Source organism: Tachypleus tridentatus, chromosome 6 (genome assembly GCF_004210375.1).
Source record: "Tachypleus tridentatus isolate NWPU-2018 chromosome 6, ASM421037v1, whole genome shotgun sequence".
Taxonomy (NCBI): domain Eukaryota; kingdom Metazoa; phylum Arthropoda; class Merostomata; order Xiphosura; family Limulidae; genus Tachypleus; species Tachypleus tridentatus.
The window spans coordinates 128,378,487-128,399,687 of record NC_134830.1 but is presented as its reverse complement, the minus strand read 5'-3'; the positions used below and the strand labels follow the sequence as shown (position 1 = coordinate 128,399,687).

The 21,201-nt window shown below is 32.4% G+C and overlaps 1 protein-coding gene across 3 annotated transcripts in view; it reads left to right on the top strand.

The window, feature by feature from the left end:
- The window catches only part of LOC143253632 (DNA polymerase lambda-like), a 69,898-nt gene that overhangs the window by 30,957 nt on the left and 17,740 nt on the right, over window positions 1–21,201 (top strand). For 2 of the 3 annotated variants that reach the window (XR_013029742.1, XM_076507789.1), the window contains exons 4-5: window positions 11,661–11,840; window positions 15,891–16,019. Coding sequence is in view for 2 of the 3 variants with exons in the window: in XM_076507789.1 (XP_076363904.1) it covers window positions 11,661–11,840; window positions 15,891–16,019 (309 nt within the window). In the remaining variant the exon portion in view is untranslated. The remainder of the gene's footprint in view (window positions 1–11,660; window positions 11,841–15,890; window positions 16,020–21,201) is intronic. The other variant, XM_076507790.1, reaches the window with a different exon arrangement.

Here is a 21,201-nt window from a genome sequence, read left to right as displayed (position 1 = left end):
GCATACCAGTCAAATTAAGCTCTTCTATTACATTCACTAATGTAGATACAACATTAGTTATCAGTTAACATGAGAAATTATCTTGGTCATAATATCTATAACAGTATTACCAGTCCCCCACTTGTACAGCAGTATGTCTACGGATTTACAAAGCTAAAATCAGGAGTTAGATTCCTCTCAGTGGTCTCAGCAGATAGCCCCATGTGGCTTTGCTGTAAGAAAACAAAACAAACAAACAGTATTAACAACTCTTTAAGATATCTTTAAGTAATTCCACTTTAAGCATTTTTCAGATCTGTTATTTCTTTAGTATAGTTAATGATCTTCACTTTTTCTCTCTGTATATGTTATTGAATCTTATATGAAACATACTTAGACTAGATCAGAAATAAAGTATTCATAAGGTGTTTGTGCAGCAATCTTGTTGTAGATTCTAGATTGCTATCATATTCCATCAAAGTCAGAGAAGTGCTATTCAGAGCAAGAAACACAGTATAAACAACTTTTAATTTTTTTTCTGATTGTTCAAAAAGTTTTGCAAGTCAACTTTCAAAAGTACTTTTTAACATGACTGGCACAAGTGAGATCTTCCAGCAACAGGTGGACTATTTCATCAGTATGTAGCCAAAATTCACTTTCGTCCTTATGGAACTCCTTGACCTACCCCTGTCAAGGCATCTAGCAGTGCTTTACTCTGAAACTAATTATTCCATTAGGATATCTCTTACATAAGATTGATAGTCAATGCATATTAATTAACTGTTACTTTTTTATATCTTCTTCAAATACCATCATTTCTAAAGCTGGTGTGACAATCATTTCCTACATAAAACGTGTGTATGTTTCCTCACTTTTTGCACAAAACACATGAAAAATAAAATCCAAAGAACAAAAAAGTATGTGTGTGTGTGTTGATATAACTTAGTATAATAGGTGATTCTGATATATTTGAATAATACAAGAATAATATAAAAATTGCTAAAAACCAATAGAAAAAATCAAATACAGAATCAAATAAAGCACTACTCAACACAGATAATATATAATGATTATATGTTAATTAAACATTGATAATGTATATTCCTGTTAACACAAGTTAATATTATAATAAAACAACAAACAAGAAAACAGTTTGAGTTGTTACTATTACTTATTTTGAAAACCTGAAAATGTGAGACATTTTTGTGATGATGTATAGTACTGTGCAAAAGTGTTACGGCAAGAGAATATTTGTCACATTCTTTCTATTTTATTGGATTAATGGTTCCATGTTTTTACAGAATGTAAATTTCCACACTGATCTGTGTTGACAATTGAATGAGCCAGGGTTACAATACTAATCATTTTTTAGAATTTCCATACACTTGTACCAAGGGCAAGTCATAAGGGTTCTGCTTGAATGAACATACTGATCAATTTTAGGGTGTGAAACAACTGTCACTCAGTGTCTTAACTATATATTTTACTGATATATGGCAGAAGAAATCAGTTTGATATTACTCACTAATAAACCTTGATAAAAATGGTTATTAATACTATGTATTAAGTTTTGCTGTCATTTCACAACCCAAAAATCATAAAGAATTGTCAACAGAGCATAGAGTTTGCACAAAAGCTTTACATGATGCTAGTTGGATTCTGTGATAAATTGCTGCAGACTTGAAATACTCACCAAACACTATTAAGTACACACTAGATTGTGAGACCAAGACAGATAAATTTGAAAATAGGAAAGAAAGAGATAGAACACAATGTTAAGTATCTTTGTTTATGCAGCTTTCAGGACAGAAGGAAGATTGCTACTGATCTCAAGCACAAGATAAACCACCATACACCCCATGACAGTGAAGTGTTCAGATCTACAGTATCAAGAAGATTTACCAAGAATGGAGTATTTGGTCACATAGTAGTTAAAACACCTTCACTTCAATATCCAAATATTGTCAAGAGTGAAATTTGCTAAAAGTACAAAAACTGGACTGTTGATGATTGGAAAAGTGGGTTATAGACAGATGAGTCGAAATATGGAATGTTTGGTTCAAAGTATAAGTTTTACTTCTGCCAGAAGAAATGTGAAAGATACTTATCTCAATGCATAACACCTACCATGAAGCATGGGGGGAGACAGTGTAGGGGTTCATGGGTGCTTTTCTGTAGAGGCAACAGAAGATATTTACAAAAGAAATGGAATAATAGACCAGCATAAGTACCAACAGATACTGATTTGTCATTGTATACAAACTGGTTTGTATATTATTGTTAAAGAATTGTGCTACCAAGAAGAAAATGACCACAAATACTTATCCAACATATGCAGGAATCACTTGGGTAAGAAAGAAGCTGCTGGAGTCATTCAAGTTATGCAATGGTTCCCACACAGCCCGGTTTCAACCCAGTTGAGCATATTTGGGAATTAATAGTTCAAAATCTTGAAAAGCAAAAGTTACTTCCAAAAAAAATCTTTATGGGAGAGTATTAGGGATGTTTGGAGTAAAATCCTGAAGGACACTCAGATTAAATATATTGCAACAGTGCCTGAAAGACTGTCTGCAGTTATTAAAACAAAAGGGGGGACACAAGGTATTAACTGTTTGCTGAACTCAAGTACTTCCATAGAGTTTATGTTGTTTTAAATATGAAGATTAATAAAATTTTGATGTTTCACTTGTGATTTACCTTCCATTGTTCTTTGAAAGTAACCTGAATTCTAATTGTGACTTTTGTGTGGTACTGTAGACCTTGCCTTCAGTGAAACCTTTTAGTTCTACATAGTAATTCTTTTCCTGGTAGTCTGTAAATTTAACATACATTACACTCACTTATTTGACACACTATTAACACTACAGTTTCTTAATAACATTTCTACCTTTTATTTATTCCTTCTCACTTTTTATCAATCCTTGTCAGGTTTATATTAAGTAAGTGGGTTTTACAAGGTTGACATTTGCATCTAGTATCTGTTTAAGGTATCAACTGTCTCTTTTTCATGAATAAATAGATAGTCTCATTCTCAGCTTGTTTCTTGTTCTTGATGATAAATCAAACAAATCCTATTAATTGTGCTGTTAATTTGATTATTAATATTTTATAATTACAATCTGCTAACCTATTGTGCTTTTTATCTACTCCACTTTTGTCATCAATCTACATAATTTCATGGGATGTACTTAATTTTGCAATTCGAAGTTGGTTTATTCCACTACCTCTGTAGTTTCAACATATTGTCTTTCTAATTCTCTATTCTCAGATTTTGATAATCCATCCAATTTCAACATTTATATACAAGTCAATTTATTTTGTGCCTTGTAAAAGACTGTGCAAATAGGCATAGTGTTATCAGCAATGAATTCAATAATTTCCATTTACTTAACTTCCTCCACTGAAGTAGATTGAAAGTATTCTATGCACTATTGAAATTAGTTAATTTAATTTAATTATTTCTGTTGGATAATCAGGTTGATGCACATTATATTTTGGCATACTACTGTTAAAACTAGCTCACTTCTCATAGCAAATAGCCACATTCCTGGTGTTTTAATTTTTAAGAAGTAAATGGTTTAGGTATACTCGCTCTTTTCTCACATAGTGCAGTTGTTTTAATTTTTTAATACCTGCAAATATCATATAGTTACATGTTACTATGGGTATTGAATATATTCCAGAATTAGGATTCCATATATTGTTGAGAAGAACACTCTCCTTTCTGATGCCTGAATTTTTTTTATCCAGTCTGTTTAACAGGCTGGTCTTATTCACTCAGTTCTTCAAAGTAAGTCTTGTCCAATAATTGTCTTTCTGGTTCTGGTTCTACTTCATAGCACTATTCAATATTATTGTGGTTTAAATATGCCACATTTCCTATTTCAAAGCTCAGCATCCTTTGGTTGTCATGTATTATATCATTCTTTTGGTCTTTCCTCTGTCTGACTTGAAATATTCTGGTATTTCAGAGGTACATCTACCTGATTTCAAGTTTACATGTTTAGATTCAAAATGAATTTCAAACAGGTATGTACCTTTAAAATACATTTCCATCCACTTCCACACAACTAGTAAAAATGCATTATTTCATCATCGCTGGGAATAAGGAATTCCAATTCAGTATCTTACCTCCACTCATGTAACAGCTTTTATCAACTTATACTCTCCCCCCTCATATGTGCACATTTTTTATCACCAATAACCTTGATACTGCATATTCCTGTTCCTCTTCCTCCTCTGAAGATGTACCTTTTTACAGAAGTTTTCTATTCAAATTGGGTATGTATCTAGACATACAGGAAATTTCTCCTACGTTGGTTTGTAGCAGACAAATCTCTGCATGTGAACCTCTGGAAGTGCTTACTGTACATTGGGCTTTGAGTCACCTTTCTCCTCTTCATAACTGGTTGGTTATGATTTATTCCAACAACTTAATGATTGTTTCTTGCATCATTCATTCATTTTCCACTTCACAGGATTTTGCAGTTTTCACCCTTTTGTTTTGTTCCATCTGACTTTTCTGTCCAGCATCCTACCACCCTACCTGGTTGGAATCTTAGTAACACCCACCATGTCCTTACACTTATTCACTTTGAATTCATGCCTTCCTGTTCTTTGTATCATCTCTTCTTAAAGACATTTTTCCTTCTTCTCTTGGTGTGTGGACATCAGTTCTCAGATATGTTCATTCTCAATGACTCTACACATATCACCAATCCTGCCCAAAGCTTTGGCCTCATATGAGGGTGATTTTGGCTTTACCCTGTTTCTATCCCTTCCATTTCTCTCTTTTATCTTTATTCCAATCCAGATAGCTTTTTTGTGTCCTATTTGGGTTCTCCACTATCATGTGGATCATACTGCTTCTTTCTGCAGTTCCAATTTCCATTCATATATTCATTAGAACACTTCTCTTTCCCATGGTATTTTTTATGTTGCTCTTATGGGTTGGATTTACCAGAGGATTCATTTGATTTACCCTTTCCTTTCTTCTGATGACTGTCACCTCTTTATCTCTCCTCCCATCAAACCTATCACCTTATCATATACTTGGTTGCTCAATCTGTCATCTTTTACAAGTACATGTTATGCTGGTATGAGGATCACTTCTAATGTATGTATCTCACATTATCTGAATGATCTGGCAAATTCATATTATAGTGGTTACTACCTGTTTCCTACCCCCAGCTTGAGCTTGACTGTCTCTTTATGAATGGAGAGGTACTCTTTTTATACGAGTCTTTTCATTTTTTATATACTTATTCTTAAGCCCACATTTAAAGCCATTTAGGTCAACAACACCTACCTCTGAGATAAAGTGTTCTACATGACCACATATTGGATATTCCTCATGGTGTTTTACATCAAAAATATTTTTACCCTAAACCATAGACTCATGGCTAACATGAGAAAAGGAAAAGAGGATTGCTATTCCTTGATCTTGAATTCCTCTGGAATTATCAGTATACTCCCCTTCTCATATTTTTTCTGTACAGTACAGGAATCCTTACTGCTTACCAACTCCTAGAATTTGGGGTTGTGGACCATGGAGGCTTCCTCCTGAATGTGATCAATTCCACTCAGTTGAGAGAAGGGTGGTAGAATTCTGTCAGTATAGATGTTACATAAACACTCCTCTTATTCAGAATTGATGTTTTTCCCAGATTCTGCCTGGCTATGGACAAGATGATCTCTGATACAATGTAGTTCACCACTTATGGATGGGCACTTTCTTTCCTTCTGTTACTCAGATGTTGGTTTCTAAGTGTTACTGGTGTTGGTTGGAGATGAACCAGCCACATAAATTTTCACATATGAGTGGCCAAAGAACCTTACTTTTACTGCAGATTGGACAATTAATTCCTGAAACTGCCTGGTTCTGTTAGGAATTGAACAACATCATTGCTCTCTACCTTTCTATCATCCTCCAGGTGTCAGTTTCCAGGGATTACTTGTGTTGGTTGCTTGCACATGCACACAGTGTAATGCAGGTTCTTGGTATTGGCTGAGGTACAACTTCCCATTATAGTCTACCTTCCTCTAGCCACTATACACCAGGGGTCTCTTCATTTCATTTTTGGTGTACCTCCTAGGATTACTCCCTTACTGTGACAAACAAGTTTCATGAGTGAAGAGTATAACTATCTCAGAAGTTGTATGATCTCACATGGGTGTGTCTTACATACTCTTTATTTATAGAGCTTATGAGCTCCCTTTGAGTGCTTCCAGAAGAGAGTTCATCTGAGTCTTTCCATCAGTTGTTATTTGAGGTGAGGTATGATTTTGTATTAGTTAGAATTTTATTTCCAATAGATTCTTTCCAATCCTCCCCACCCACTTATTGTCTTTTTCTTTTTATCTCCTGCCTACCACATGGCAAGGAAGGCTCAAAAACGGGCCTGGGATAATTTCCATAGATATCTCACACTTTCAAACCTCATCGCTTTCCAATGGGCCCGTGCACATGCTAGGTGAGTAAGACATCAATGCCAGAAGGAATCTTGGATTACGTTCACAACTATCATATCATCTACTAACAGTTCCAAAGTCATATGGGACTGAGTTTGAAAGGTCAATGGGCACTACAATTCTGTCCCCCTCTTAACCTTACTCTGTGATGGCCAAGAGGTAGCTGATGTTTGGAGCATTGCCGATACTCTAGGTAAAAGCTTTTGCTGGGTTTCTAGCACTTCTGCTTGCTCCTCCACCTTCTTGGCCATCAAGACTCAGGCAGAGCCTTTCGAACTGACTGTCTCTTTGACTATAATCGTCCCTTTACACTGGTGGAACTGAAAATGGCTCTTCGTCGGTCTGGCAGTACATCTGTTGGACCTGATGATGTACACTATGACATGCTGCACTATCTCTCTCCTGCTTCTCTTGATATTCTTCTAATTGTTTTTAACTGGATCTGGCAGAAGAATGTTTTTCCTAATGTCTGGCACCAGGTACCTTACCTTTCTCTAAGCCTGGGAAAGATTCCAAGATTCCTTCAAGCTACCGTCCAATTGCTTTAATGAGCTGTCTCTGTAAGACCTTAGAGAGGATGGTTAATGCTCATCTTGTTTGATCCTCGAATCAAACAACCTCCTCTCACCCTCCCAGTGTGGGTTCCGACGACAGCACTCCACCATGAACAACCTAATTCGACTTGAAACATCAATCAGAGAAGCCTTTCTCAAATGACAACATCTTGTATCAATATTCTTTGACATTGAGAAGGCTTATGACACAACATGGAGGTATGGCATTTTGCAAGACCTCCATATATATGGGTTACGTGGCCATTCACCCATGTTTATTAAAAAATTTTTAATAGGCAGGAGATTCCATGTTCTTGTGGGTTCAACACTTTCCCGTTCTTTTCTGCAGGAACTTGGGGTCCCTCAGGGCTGTGTTTTGAGTGTCACACTTTTTAGTATAAAGATTAATGCCATCACTGAACAACTCCCTCTCACTGTTGCAAACGGGTTCTATGTCGACAACTTTCACATCTCGTGTCAGTCATCGAACGTGAGATATATTGAGAGGCACTTACAAACTGCCCTCAATCGTGTACTGAAGTGGACCACGGAGAACGGCTTTAATTTCTTTCTCCCTAAACCGTTTGCATGCACTTTTTCCCCCAACGGCGGTATTCACCTTGATCCTGAACTCCATATTGGTGAAGTTTTGCTGCCAGTGGTCCCTGAGACCAAGTTCCTGAGACTTATCCTTGACCTTAAGCTGACCTTTATAGCAGCCACACTTAAAGCAGCCAAGGATCAAATGCACAAGAGCACTGAACATCCTCCGTGTCCTCTTTACCACCAGTCGGGGAGCAGATTGATGTTCTATGTTAAAGATATATTGTGCTCTTATTTGATCAAAACTCGACTGTGGATCAATGGTCTGTGTCTCTGCCCAACCCTTGGCCTGAAAGATGCTGGACCCCATTCATCATTAAGGACTTGACTCTGCACTGAGGCTTTCTGCACCAACCCCAGTTCAGAGTTTATACATAGAATCTCATGAATCTTCTCCGCACCTTTGCCGTTTGCAACTGTCTCTACTGTATTCTTCGAAACTTCATTCCTTACCAAAGCATCCCACCTGGGGGATGTGTTTTCCTTCCTCGGTGGGCCATACTTTTTCAGAACAGATGATCTGCCATTGCTCCTTTTGGCCTTCACGTCCAGACGCAATTGGATGAATTGGGTTTGTTCTTGCATAACATTGCAGAATCCACTGGTCAACCCATCTCACCTTGGCTTATTACAGTCCCCAAATGTGACCTTTCTTTATGTCATCTGAGAAAAGCAGATACTCCCGATTGGAATTACTGTCTTTTACTTACTGAACATCTTTTGAACAATCATTCCATTCCAGTTTATACGGATGTTTCTAAATCAGGTAACTCTGTGGGCTCTGCCATGGTTTGTTGTGGTTTGGTGGTTGCACACAGAATCCCCTCTACAGCTTCTGTGTTCACTGCTGAACTGTATGCCATTTCTCTTGCCCTGGATCATGTTGAAGCTAAGCAGTACTCCAGCTGCACTATTTATACTGTCTCGCTTAGCTCTCTACTGGCCTTGGAATTGCTTCACGTTGACTCACACCCTGTTCTCACTGATATTCAAAACCGACTGGCCCATTTCTCATTAACATCTACTTCTTTCCAGTTTTTCTGGATACCAGGCCACATTGGTATTTGCGGGAACGAGCTTGCAGACACGGCAGCTAAATGTATCTGCTCTGGCACTATCACCACTGTGCCTATTCCATACATGGACTATGGTCTTGTATTCAAGGCTCGGCTTTGTGCTAGCTGACAGTCAACTTGGAGTGAGCAATGCAACAATAAGCTTTTCCAAATAAAACCCTATATTGGACTTTGGCCGTCTAGCTTCCATAAGGTTCGGAAGGAGGAAGTTGTTCTCACTAGACTACGCATTGGTCACAGTTTTTTAACTCATCATTTTCTTTTATCTGGAACTGATGCACCAGTGTGTAGTTTGTGTAACACTCAGATCACTGTAAGCCACATTTTACTTTCTTGCCATCGTTACAACTCTCAATGACAGCACTATTTTAAACATGTTCTGTCCCAAGGTTTGTCTATAACATTTAACAGTGTTATTGGTGACGGTGACACTGTCCACCTTGATAAAGTTTTTAGTTTTTAATGGTCATTAACCGTTTTCATGTCATTTAAGTGTTGGATATTTATTCATTACACCTTTTAATTGTGGTTCCCTTTAAGAGTCTCAATCTCTAGTTTGATTTGAACTTGGAAAATGGCCAGAACATTAAATAACTCGACACCAGGACTAGAAAGGCCAACTTCAGATGACTAACACTGCTGTTTGAACTCCCAGTTAGTCGTCCTGGCGAGTTGTTATTACAATTTTGCTGCATGTCTTTTAACACTTTTATTACTCTAATTTTTGATACTGGCCATAATGACACATATCTCACAATCAGGACTTTTGGCACAGATAGCATAGCTGCTTTGTGCCATAAAACACTAAATCTATCAATCAATCAATTCTTTTTATGTTGATTAATCTCAAAGTGAAATTGAATGGAGGGAGTCAGTTTTGCTGGGAGTTGTGTCACACCTCTGTTGATGGAGGATTGTCACATGTTTATTTGCATGCTCTCACCAGCTGCTGCATTGAAAGCATGAGGATTGGTGGGAGCATCAAAGTTAGTGGTGAGTAAAAGTTGTGCATATAGAGAACAGTAAAAGTAGAGAAAAGTTGTTATGTGCAAGGAGGTAAGAATCTATCAGAAATACATTTTCAATGCAGAAAAATGTTTGCATCTGGCTTGTGGCAGGAAAGCAGACCTTATGTAGTTTACCCAGCACTTGCGCAAATCAAGTTGGATGGCTAGAGAGAAGAGATCTTTGGTTTAGGTGGCATATATATATATATATATATATATATATATATATATATATAACACATTAAATCAAGGAGTTTCAGAAACAAAAATTGTGGTTTTTCATAGAGGAAGAATGACTAAAAAAAAAGGAAAAGGCTTAGAGGACATAGTGGTAAGTACCTGCTTGAAATTCAAGTTAATTCTACTAATGTAAAATTTAAGGTGATGCCTCTCCTGGTTAACTGTAGCTAATTTCTTCAAAAGTAAAATATTTTAATTTAGTTTTGGTTTCTAATCCTTCCTCAGAGGTAAAGTCTTGAAATTTAGACATATTCACTCTTTCAGAAATGATTCATCTAAAGTTTTGGTTTACTCCCTCCATCACTGACAAGTTGTTTCATATGTATTTCTTCTTAAAAAACTCAAAGCCAAAAGACACTCAACCATCCTTGATTATTTTTTTTAGATTGTTGTGTATGAAATCTTAATCATTCTGTATAGAGTATGGTATAAAGTGAATGAATTAGACAACCATGCTTGTGTAAGTTAATTAATAGGTTTTGTTTAACATATAACCTGCTAATTCAGCATTTTAGTTTGTGTAAAGCTATTTTAACCTTTAATAATTGACTGCTGGTCACTTATTCACATTAATAATTATTCCTGAAACCTGTGTAAGGCACAAAATTGTAACATATAAATAGTGATACCTGTAGTGTTGAACTTTACTAATAGTGCAAGAGAAAAAAACAATAACCATTCTAGGACTAGTTGTACACTAGCTTTACTTTGAGAAAATTAAACAACTTGAAGCTGAAGGTAACACAATATTGTAGTGGTCCATTTCAACAAAAGTGGGAATTTCCTTGAAACTTTAAACAAAATAATTCATTAAAGTTAGGCCAATAAAAGTGACTGAAGCTGGTTTTCCTAGACCTGCCTAAATAGTATAATAAAGTATAAGGTCACTTAGTTATTAAATACTATTATTATGAAAAATATACTTGTTACTTATCCTTCAGATTATGATTATGAATATAGTGAATGAAGTGTTTCATCCAGTCTTATGCCTTACCATTTGCTGTTAAAATAAGCAGTCAATTTATACGAACGATCCTACAGTGATCACCATAGCTTATGAGTCAATAACTTCTGGGTTGTTGTGTGAACAGCACACAAACCTAAATCATTATAAGTACCAAAGATAAAACTAAGTGCATGTGTTAGATATTGAAATAAAATAAAATATTATTGCAATAATTATTGAATCAAAATATGATTGGGCCCGGCATGGTCAAGCGTGTTAAGGCGTGCGACTTGTAATCTGAGGGTCGTGGGTCTGCAACCCCATCGGGCCAAACATGCTTGCCCTTTCAGCTGTAGGGGTATTATAATGTGATGGTCAATTCCATTATTCGTTGGTAAAAGAGTAGCCCAAGAGTTGGCGGTGGGTGGTGATGACTAGCTGCCTTCCCTCTAATCTTACACTGCTAAATTAGGGACAGCTAGCACAGATAGCCCTCGAGTAGCTTTGTGTAAAATTAAAAAACAGACAAACAAAATATGATTGTATTCATGAATATGTATACATTAAAACAGCTTTCTACAACATAGGAAGCATTTGAAATATGCTTTAAATAAATATTTTAGAACAAATATCAATATAAAAATGGATGTTTATAAGCAATTTAAACTCTTGTTTGTTCTTATTCTTAAAAAATTCAATTTTGTGATAATTTTTCTTCAATTATGAAAAGGGTAATTTTCTCAGAACATGTCTTTATTGTTTTGTGTTTGTTTTTGCTTCTCAGGAAGCTAGGTCTTTGCCTGGCATTGGAGCTCAACTTGCAGACAAAATATGGGAAATAATTCAGAGTGGACATTTAAGAAAAATTGATGAAGTTTGCTGTAGTGAACGCAACAGTGCCATTAGTCTTTTCACAAAAGTTTGGGGAGCAGGACCATCCACTGCTGAACTTTGGGTACAGCAGGTATTTAAAGATTATTTCAAATGTGCATAGCTGATAAACTATTTATTTGTTGAATTATTTTACTTTGTATTTCTTTTATAGTTTTAAACAAGTTAATGAATTTTATGTTATTTATTATTTATAAATTAGTTTATTTTTTATGCAGTTAATACTTTTCAACCAATTAACTCCTCACCTACCAGGGCCATTTTGTCTTATTGTAAGGTAAAATCATATTTGTAAATTGAGAAGAGAGAACATATACTTAATTGGATTTCAGATTTCATTTTTGTAAATAACAGCATACATTCACTTATTTGTACTAAATTACTGAATTTACTAAATTTAATGAAGTTTAAAGATAAATTTAATTTAAAAATTGTAAAATATTTGTTTGTTTTTTATTTTCACATAAAGCTAAATATATTTGAGACTATAAATAAGTGCCCTCCAGTGAAAAAAACGTTTTTCAACAATTTAAAAAATAATTTTCTTTGCAGTTTAGTGCTGGCTATGCCATATATGATTGGTATCTCAACCTTTTTCTAGTCTGTTTTCACTATAAATTAGTATCTAGGCATGTTAAACCTTATTTGTAAACAATCTGGCCAATCCTAGACAAAGTTGCCAATTTTAGTACCATGTTATTTCAATCACTGTATTTTAAATTTGACAAAGCATAGGATGATAAGCAAAGCACATGAAAAAATACTGTATGACTTTTATTATTCTTTTTATGGTAGCATAAATCATGTTATATCTTATATCTATTTATATTAATCATTATATTGAAAGATTAACTCGAAATAGATATATTTTTGGGAAAGAAGTTTTATCTATCAATATGAGAGTTAAGATCTATTGAGTGACAAGTGCATGGTCTTTATGTGAATTAGGCTTAGCTCTTTGAACTGAAGAGTTTGTGATTTTATATTCTTCTGCATTCAAATTAGCAGTTTTAAGTTCAATAACTTAGCATAATTTTGTATTTAGCTCAGTATAAAAATATGATTCAGTATTTAGAATGATAACTTTATATTATTTGCATGTATTAATAATACAATATTAGAACTTTATATTTCTCCTTCTTCTTAGCTTTACTTTGTAGTAGGACCCACACTTCTGTTATTGTTACTTTATAATTAAAACAGTCTAACTGATGTGTAAAAAACTTGTATTACTTTTAAATGTCACAGCATCCCCTGTACCTGTATTAATGAGATAAATGTATTTAAGTCTCTTTCACAACCATATGGGTTTTATTGTTGTCACTTGTGCATCAAGTTTTAAACACTTAAAAAATATACAAGTTTTTTATATATCAGACTGTTTTAATTAACAGTTATTCAAATACCTGTGTAGTAAACTATTATGTACATTCACTAGTAGTAGCAATTAAAGTTTTGTCTGTTTAGTGAAACAACATATAAAGACAAATGTTGAAATAAACTTGTTTGAGAGTTAAAAGAAAGGATATTCAATTTCCAAAAAGCTTTCTTACTGTCATACCTACAGTAATGATAAAATATTCCAGTACTGGTCTGAATGAGAGTGATCCTCAATAAGTGTAATAGTTTATGACAAATGTGCAAAATTGATGCTGCAAACCTCAAGGTTTGTTCAGCACAGTAAACAAAAGTTCAGCTGTAGTGAAATATAAATTTGAAATAAAACTACATTTATGAAACAAAATTAAAATGTTTTTTTATGTCTGTAGATAAATGTGAAATCCTATTTCAAAATAAAAAGAATACTTATTTATTGTTTTCTTAGAAATATTATTTTTAATCTTGTATATTACTTGAAACTGTAAATAAAGTATGTTATTACTAAAAAGTTAAAAATAGACAAAATATACATTTTATGGTTGATAAAAAGTTTGTAGAGATTTTAAATTAATGTACAAAAACATAAAAAGTAAGAAGTTCAAATCTGGAACAAATATAAATATGATAATATGTTTTAAACATCATTTCTTAAAGTAATTTTTCAAGATATTAAATATTATAATGTGAAAAAATAAAGTTTACCAAAAGTAGTAAACATTATGTTTCTTAAACTGCATGTATTTATGAAAGTTCCTATGAAGTTTCAAACAATTTCATCCAATAGTTTTATTGTTGGAATGAATATAGCAAGACTTTCATTGGCTACACATAAATTTAGTTGCTGGTAGTGATCTGTTCAGTGAATGTCATTTTACTAAAATATTTCAAACATAAGTAGTCATTTAATTATACAAAAATTATATAAAGAGTGTAATGTACATGTTTGTTTTTAAGTTATTAATGAATAAAAAGGTTAATTTCTTTGATATGATGCTCATTTCTGCACCTGTTTAGTCAGATTTGCTTGTGAGAAATTCTTGATAAAATTTTGTCTTCAGAAAGTATGTTTGAGTGAAGGCAGATAGGCAATTAAAAACAGATCAAGAAAATTATTTTTATAATTGTCCTTCAACATGGTCCTTAGAAAGAGATTTCCAAGTAAACTGAGTGATGTGCTGCATTTAATACTGCAAAACATAAACTATGTAATAGTACTAACCATATGGTTCACAAATTAAACAGAAATACAAAGTTAAATTTCATTTACAATCCAACTTTTATTACATTGACTACCTGTCATATTATAGAACTAATTGATTACAAATTTCATTATGTGAATCATTTTTAGATCATTATGCTGTGACAAGATCTGTTTGTGTGAAATTGGGTATTTAATTAAGCCCAATTTAAGAATGAATTACAGGTGTCAAGTAAAATAATTGGTTAATTATTTAAAATTATGATTATGCCAATTATTGTCATTAAAATACTTAAATAGTAAAAATTAGTTTTTCCAACACAATACATCACCTCATCTCACATTAAGTGCTACCTTGTGCCTTAATGGCATATCTTATTTTTTCCTTATAAATCAGATATACTGAGACATCTTTTTCACATACTTAGCAGAAGTTTTGACAAAAATATTCACCCCCTCCCCTTTTATATGGACAGTGGAATAGTTTAACAGAACTTTTCTTCAACGAAAGTGGAAGCAAAGGGGTTTGCGCACTAATGACTGTAATGGTTATACTTCACATGTAACATATTGCCAGAGTCTAAATAATTATAATTGTTAGGAGGACCTCCCTGAAAGTCTGGGCACAGGTTAAGTTACTTGTTTGTAATACCTTTCCCTCTGGACAGTATGTATCATAATTAGCTAGATAAACAAGGCTATAATATCTAATACAAATATTCTGCAGCTGTTGTGAAGTATGCATCATGCTTTTACCTTATTATTTTTTAGTAAATGGTTTATTTTCTATAAGAATGTTTTGTTATGACTAAACATAACTCTCTAGTTATATTTTAATGAAATAACTAGGCAACTACTATGACAATATTTAACTTAATAAATATGAATTTCCTTTGTTGTTACTTTTTTTTATTTTGTAGATAATCACAGAATAAAATATACGTAGTTCACTGGGTGTTTTATTTTTGTGAATGCTTTTATAAAAATGTATTAGCTTCAAAGAATCATGGATATTTACATACGATTAACATATTTTTTTCAAGTTCTTATAATGTAGTTATCTTTCAAATGGCCATCATTAAACATGATGAAAAGTTTAATATGTTTAATTTTAAAAATTATATTGGAGTCAAAGTTTAGCACAGGTTTCTCATGCATCCTGGAAAGTCTTAAAAATTTTAATTTATAGAAAAACTATAGAAAATGGAAGAAAATATAAATGTCATGGAAAACTGTGCTTTATTCAATGTTTGATTCAATAACACTTAATTTTCATATTGGACATCTAACTTTATTAAAATATGGTTAATTAAATAAACTTAAGAAACTGAAAAAATCATGGAGATGGGGTAGATTTGAGTGGTGATGTAAAGTGATAAGAAATGGCTGAAAGTCCCTAAAAAATGTTTTTAACCAAGAGTTAGAAACATGTTGGCATGAACAATGTTCTGTAAAATATAGTAGTTTAATTTGAAATTGGAAATTTTCCAGTTATTTTATGTATTATGAGTTTCCAATAATATAGAATTATTTCTGTATTTCAAGGGATTTCGTACTTTAGAAGATTTGGAAACAAAAGCAAAGCTGTCTCGCCAGCAGCAAATAGGACTAAAATATTTTCATGAGTTACAAGACAGAATGCCCCGTGAAGAAGCTGGTGACATTTTCAATACTGTAGGTTCTATAAGTGGTTCAATAGCAGCTTGTTAATACTTTCAATAAAAGCTTGTTAATACTTTCAATAGAAGCATGTTAATACTCTCAATAGAAGCATGTTAATACTCTCAATAGAAGCATGTTAATACTCTCAATAGAAGCTTGTTAATGCTTTCACAGCAAATTTCACATTCAATATAATATTGTTTTTAAAAGTTTATTTAAATGTTGGAATGATAAAAATTATTTATTAAACCTGACTTTTTATTTATAAAATACAGTTTAATCAAAATATATTAGTTTATTTCATTTCTTGTAATTTCATTTTTTTGTACCCATATTTATGTAAAGAATGAAAGTAGAAAATTTGTAACTATAAGTCAAAGCTAAAAATAGCAATTAAAAATACCGTAATATCTTTAGAATTAACTATTCTTTGCTAAAAAGTCTGCAGTGTAATACACAATATCTCAAACCATTTGTAATTTTGGTTTCTTTTTTGAGTTTGCATGCATACCCTTGTTTTGTGTAGCTATTGTGTTAGGATTGGGAGAGGTTTTTATAATACCTTGTATGTATCTGTGTATTCATAAAACAAAATTTTGATAGTGATAAAGTAAATACAACCCACTTACATAATTCCTATATAACGTTTAACACGTTCATATTGTAACTGACAAGAAACTTCAATCTTGCCACCTTAGTAATCCTACGTAGTCTTTCTAAGAAAAATAAATCCATGTAATTGAGGCATATTAATAAGTAAATACATGTCTCTTTTTCTTAAATTTATAGCTGTACAGTATTTATTGGGATATTTTCTATTTTTCTGGTACTGTTAATATATGTTTGTACAGAGTAAATGTAAAGTTTATATCTTTTTACATATTAATTATTGTGTATCTCACACAGTATTAAACGTATACAATCTATCATTAAGTAAGCAGCAACTCACTCAATCCAGAAAGAATACAGTTTTGTAAATTAATCAGATATATAAACCAAAGGGTAGAAGGTCAGTATTTGATGGATCTATCTCTTCTGTAATTTATGTCAGAAACAAAATTACACATCATATTTAGAAGATCTGAAACTTTGGCCTGTTGGAATGTCCACACTCTTAGCAAATTACTTGGATGAAGACGTTTTTAGAAGTCGTTTATATGGAATATTTTTACAGTTGATACACAGGGATTATTTGTTGATTTATACTCTTCACCAAAAAGTTAATTGTAGTAGATACAAGATGGCACGAAGGCCTAATCTAGCCTTTCATTTATTATTCCCACTACAAAAGACTATTATTTTTGCCATATTCACAATTAATCAGTAGGCCTACTGTAATAATGGAATGTACACTTTTTTTTTCTTGCTTTTTACTCACCATTAAAATACTGCATGTAATCTTTTCTTCATTGATATTCACATTTGGTTGAAGAAAAGAAATTAACAACTAAAATAACCATTTAGTTTGCTGAATAATAACATATAATTAATTGCAACATTATTTCAAGTAATGAATAAAGTGATGATGTATCATATTGGAAGTTACCATTTTATTCCACTGACAATATAGTTCTATTAGATAATTTTTCTAACACACTTCCCATCCTTCCTTCCAACTTTCAATGTTTTTCTGTTTCTTGTGGGTCTAATCTTCAGAGTGAGGTTTATGTAAAGTACAGAAGGAGCCAGCTGCTCAAGGAGAGTGTGTAGTGCTCCTATTTGTGGAGGATTGTGACATGTTCTCTGCATGTTAAATGAGCAGCTCAGAATTGGTATACTTTTAGTAAAGTTTACAAGCATTTTGTATGCATAGAAAAACCACATTTTTAATGAAATATTTTTACTACAAATTTGTTTGTGAAAATATTGAGTCTATTTTGTTAATAGTCTGAGTGCAAAGTGAATTTGTATTATGATTAAAAACTATTCTTTGTCCCAAAAATCTCAAATATTATATGTATGACATCTAAAATCTCCTAAATACATTTCAAATGTTTGTTTTTAGTTTATATTTTATGTTATTTTTCATATTCTAACTGTTTGGGGTCTGTCACTTGACCAACCTTGTAGCCATCATTAAAATATTAGGAAATAAATATAAATTATGCTTTTTTACATGCTAGAATAACAACATATTATAACTTGAAAATACAGATGTTTAGTATGAGTAGATTAAGTCTCATAATACTATATATGAACATATATATATATATATTTATTATTTTTTATTGTATTGACCTTTCAGTCATGCCAGCTAATATTACATAACTTGCAATGATGTAATGCATGTTCACTCATGTTACATATCCAATAATATAAAACAAACATTTAGTTTTCCTTGTTTTAGCTGTGTTTTAATGAACTAGTATTTTGTAATGTATACAGATTATTACTATTTAGAAATAAATTATTGAACTTATATTTCTTAAAATATAGAACAATAAATCTTGAAGTAAAGCAAACAATTATCTCTTCTTGCTACGACCTTTGAACTTGGTTGCTAAGCATTTTAAAATTTCACATATGGAGGATATTGCACAAAAGTTTTTTTTAGGTTTTATTTATACAGTTGAACAACCAAAAACTCATGCAATCCAAATATTGCTGTTATGATTTTTTGTTATTAATTCAAGTTTTTTCCTGTATTGAGCTGGTAAGGCATATTAATTTTCAGCATTCTGGTTTCAAATCTTAATGACGTCTAACATATTTACTCCTTTCAGTCACTAGCTTGTTATATTTGCTGGTTTGTTTTTGAGTTATGGAAAAGCTACAAAACCATCTGCCATCATACCTAATTGGGAACTACTAACTAAAAAAGGGAAGGAAACCTGCAAATAACACCAGTTGCTAACTCTTAGGCTATTTCCCTTTAAAGGGTGAATTTATTACTATTTCACATTATGTTTCTGATATATAATTAAACAACTGTCCATTAATATTGAACAAGGTGCTGCTGTTTATTGACTTTCATCTAAAGCTGGTCCAAGTCTGTCTTTGCTTGTTTTCTTTATTTTTGAAGAGATAAACAAAAGGGAAGGCAACTAATCATCACTATCTGCTACTAAATCTTGGCTGGTTTGAATTTTAAAAGTGTAAATATACTGTTGAATAAGGTGAAAATTACTGTTTTCACATTATATTGCATTGTAATTTATAATTTGCATAAATTTTGTTGTTAAATAAACTATAAATTTATTATGTTTGTAGTGCAACATCACTTTCATGAATATGTGTTATAGCACTGGCATGTTATGAACTCATAATTCTTTATCCATGGGGCACACCAAAACATAGCATTAAAAGTTGCAAGCATCAATCATTTTATTAAGATGGCAGAATAAAAAATAAACACATTGTACTTTATACATTGTATAAAAGTATTATAAAAACATACTCTGGGATTAACTTTGTAAAAGTAGCATTTGATTGCAATCAGGCCTAGAGGGGAAAAAAATGTTTTTGCTGTAATTCAACAACCTTGGAAAGAGGTTCCATCTCTATAACTTTTACATCATTTCTTTTTAAAAATATACAAAGAATGCAATTGGATGTTTATTTATAACATGTATAAATATTAGTGACATTTTCACTGCTGTTATTAACATGAGCAAGTTCCTTGATGAAGCTGTCCAAAAGTACATTTTTCATTGGTACCATCTGTCAAGTTTTGTATGTATATTGAGATTTTCTTACAATAAGTGTCTGTGGTTTGTTTGCAATAAGTTCGAACAGTAAAGAGATAGCACATGCTTCAGTTGCTGTGATATAGCATATACTCAAAACAAGTCAAACATATCTAGAGAAATTGCACCATAGGATATTACAGCTGTATTTAAAACTAAGTAATTCTCTTTTTTTGTCAAAAGCCCACACAGTATAATTCAATTACTTTAGAATCTAATAGTCAAGATGAATTCTCTACTTTGTTTCTTACTGTACATTCTAGCATAGATTCACTTATATTACTCCACAGTTGTATCCAGAACTTCAAATAATTGTCTCCTTTTTGTCATAGTCCACCCAGACTCAATTACTTTAGAACACCCTATGATGAGACAAGTTATTCTCCTTATCTCTTTCAAACTGTGAAATGCACTTCAAAATGGCACCCATTACAGCTAAACTAATAATCATACAGTCTAATTTCACATTTTCTGAGACACAGCTAAGCTAGTAAATAGACAGTCTAACTTTGCTTTCACTATCTTAATGCTTTATGATATAATGCCCAACTAATGTCTTGACCTTTATACAAACTAGAAGACACTAATGTAACAGTACACAATTAAGGCAACGTGAAAAATAAGAAGGTTTGATTATTGTGACATCAAGTTACAACTGAACAACACACACAATGTATGACTCTTACTGAGTTGAGTAACAAAATTGATCAGAACTTTGTTTTTAAATTATTTACTTTTAATACTTATTAATAAAAACTAAATAATCACTAAATGAATTGAATAATAAATTCTTACATGAATCAGTCTTGTATATCTAACACTAGCTTGGAATTTTATCAGGTGAAAAACCACATCATAGTGATATTAGAATGTATTAAAAAGATAGTTGTGCTTTTATTATATCATTCTTATGTTAGTCTTTGCTAATAAGCCTAGTGGATAATTTATTTTACTGACAGAAACTGTACTAGTATCCATTCTGTGAGAACAATTTTCTCAAAATATTTTAACTCATAACTTAATGTATAAATGTTAATACTCATATTTTCACATGTTCTCATATTCTTTGAAAATTATTGCAAAGTGTATACAAACATACATTGGGCAAAGTAGGTGTACAAAAGCAAGTGCTTTCAAAAATTGAAGAGGTTGATGCAGCCACCTTGGATGATTCAATAAATATATGAATATCTCAGAAAATAGAAATAACAGGAGGTTCTTACTTTGTGTTCCAGCTTATCAGTAGTTTGTAAGAATCTACAGACTTTTTGTTTGTACATCACAAACACCTAATTTGAATCAGTGCTGCATTCAAGATATCATATGACACTAAAATCAATATTTAGGTGTTTTTTATTTTTACATTTTAATTTATGAAATTAACTAATGTATATAATGTATAAAAGTAAAATTTAGAATAATAATTTATAATTTGATACCATTATATACACTATCCTATCAGAAGTTGTGGGACACAGGTAGTTAAGAACAAAATGTCTTTATTCCAA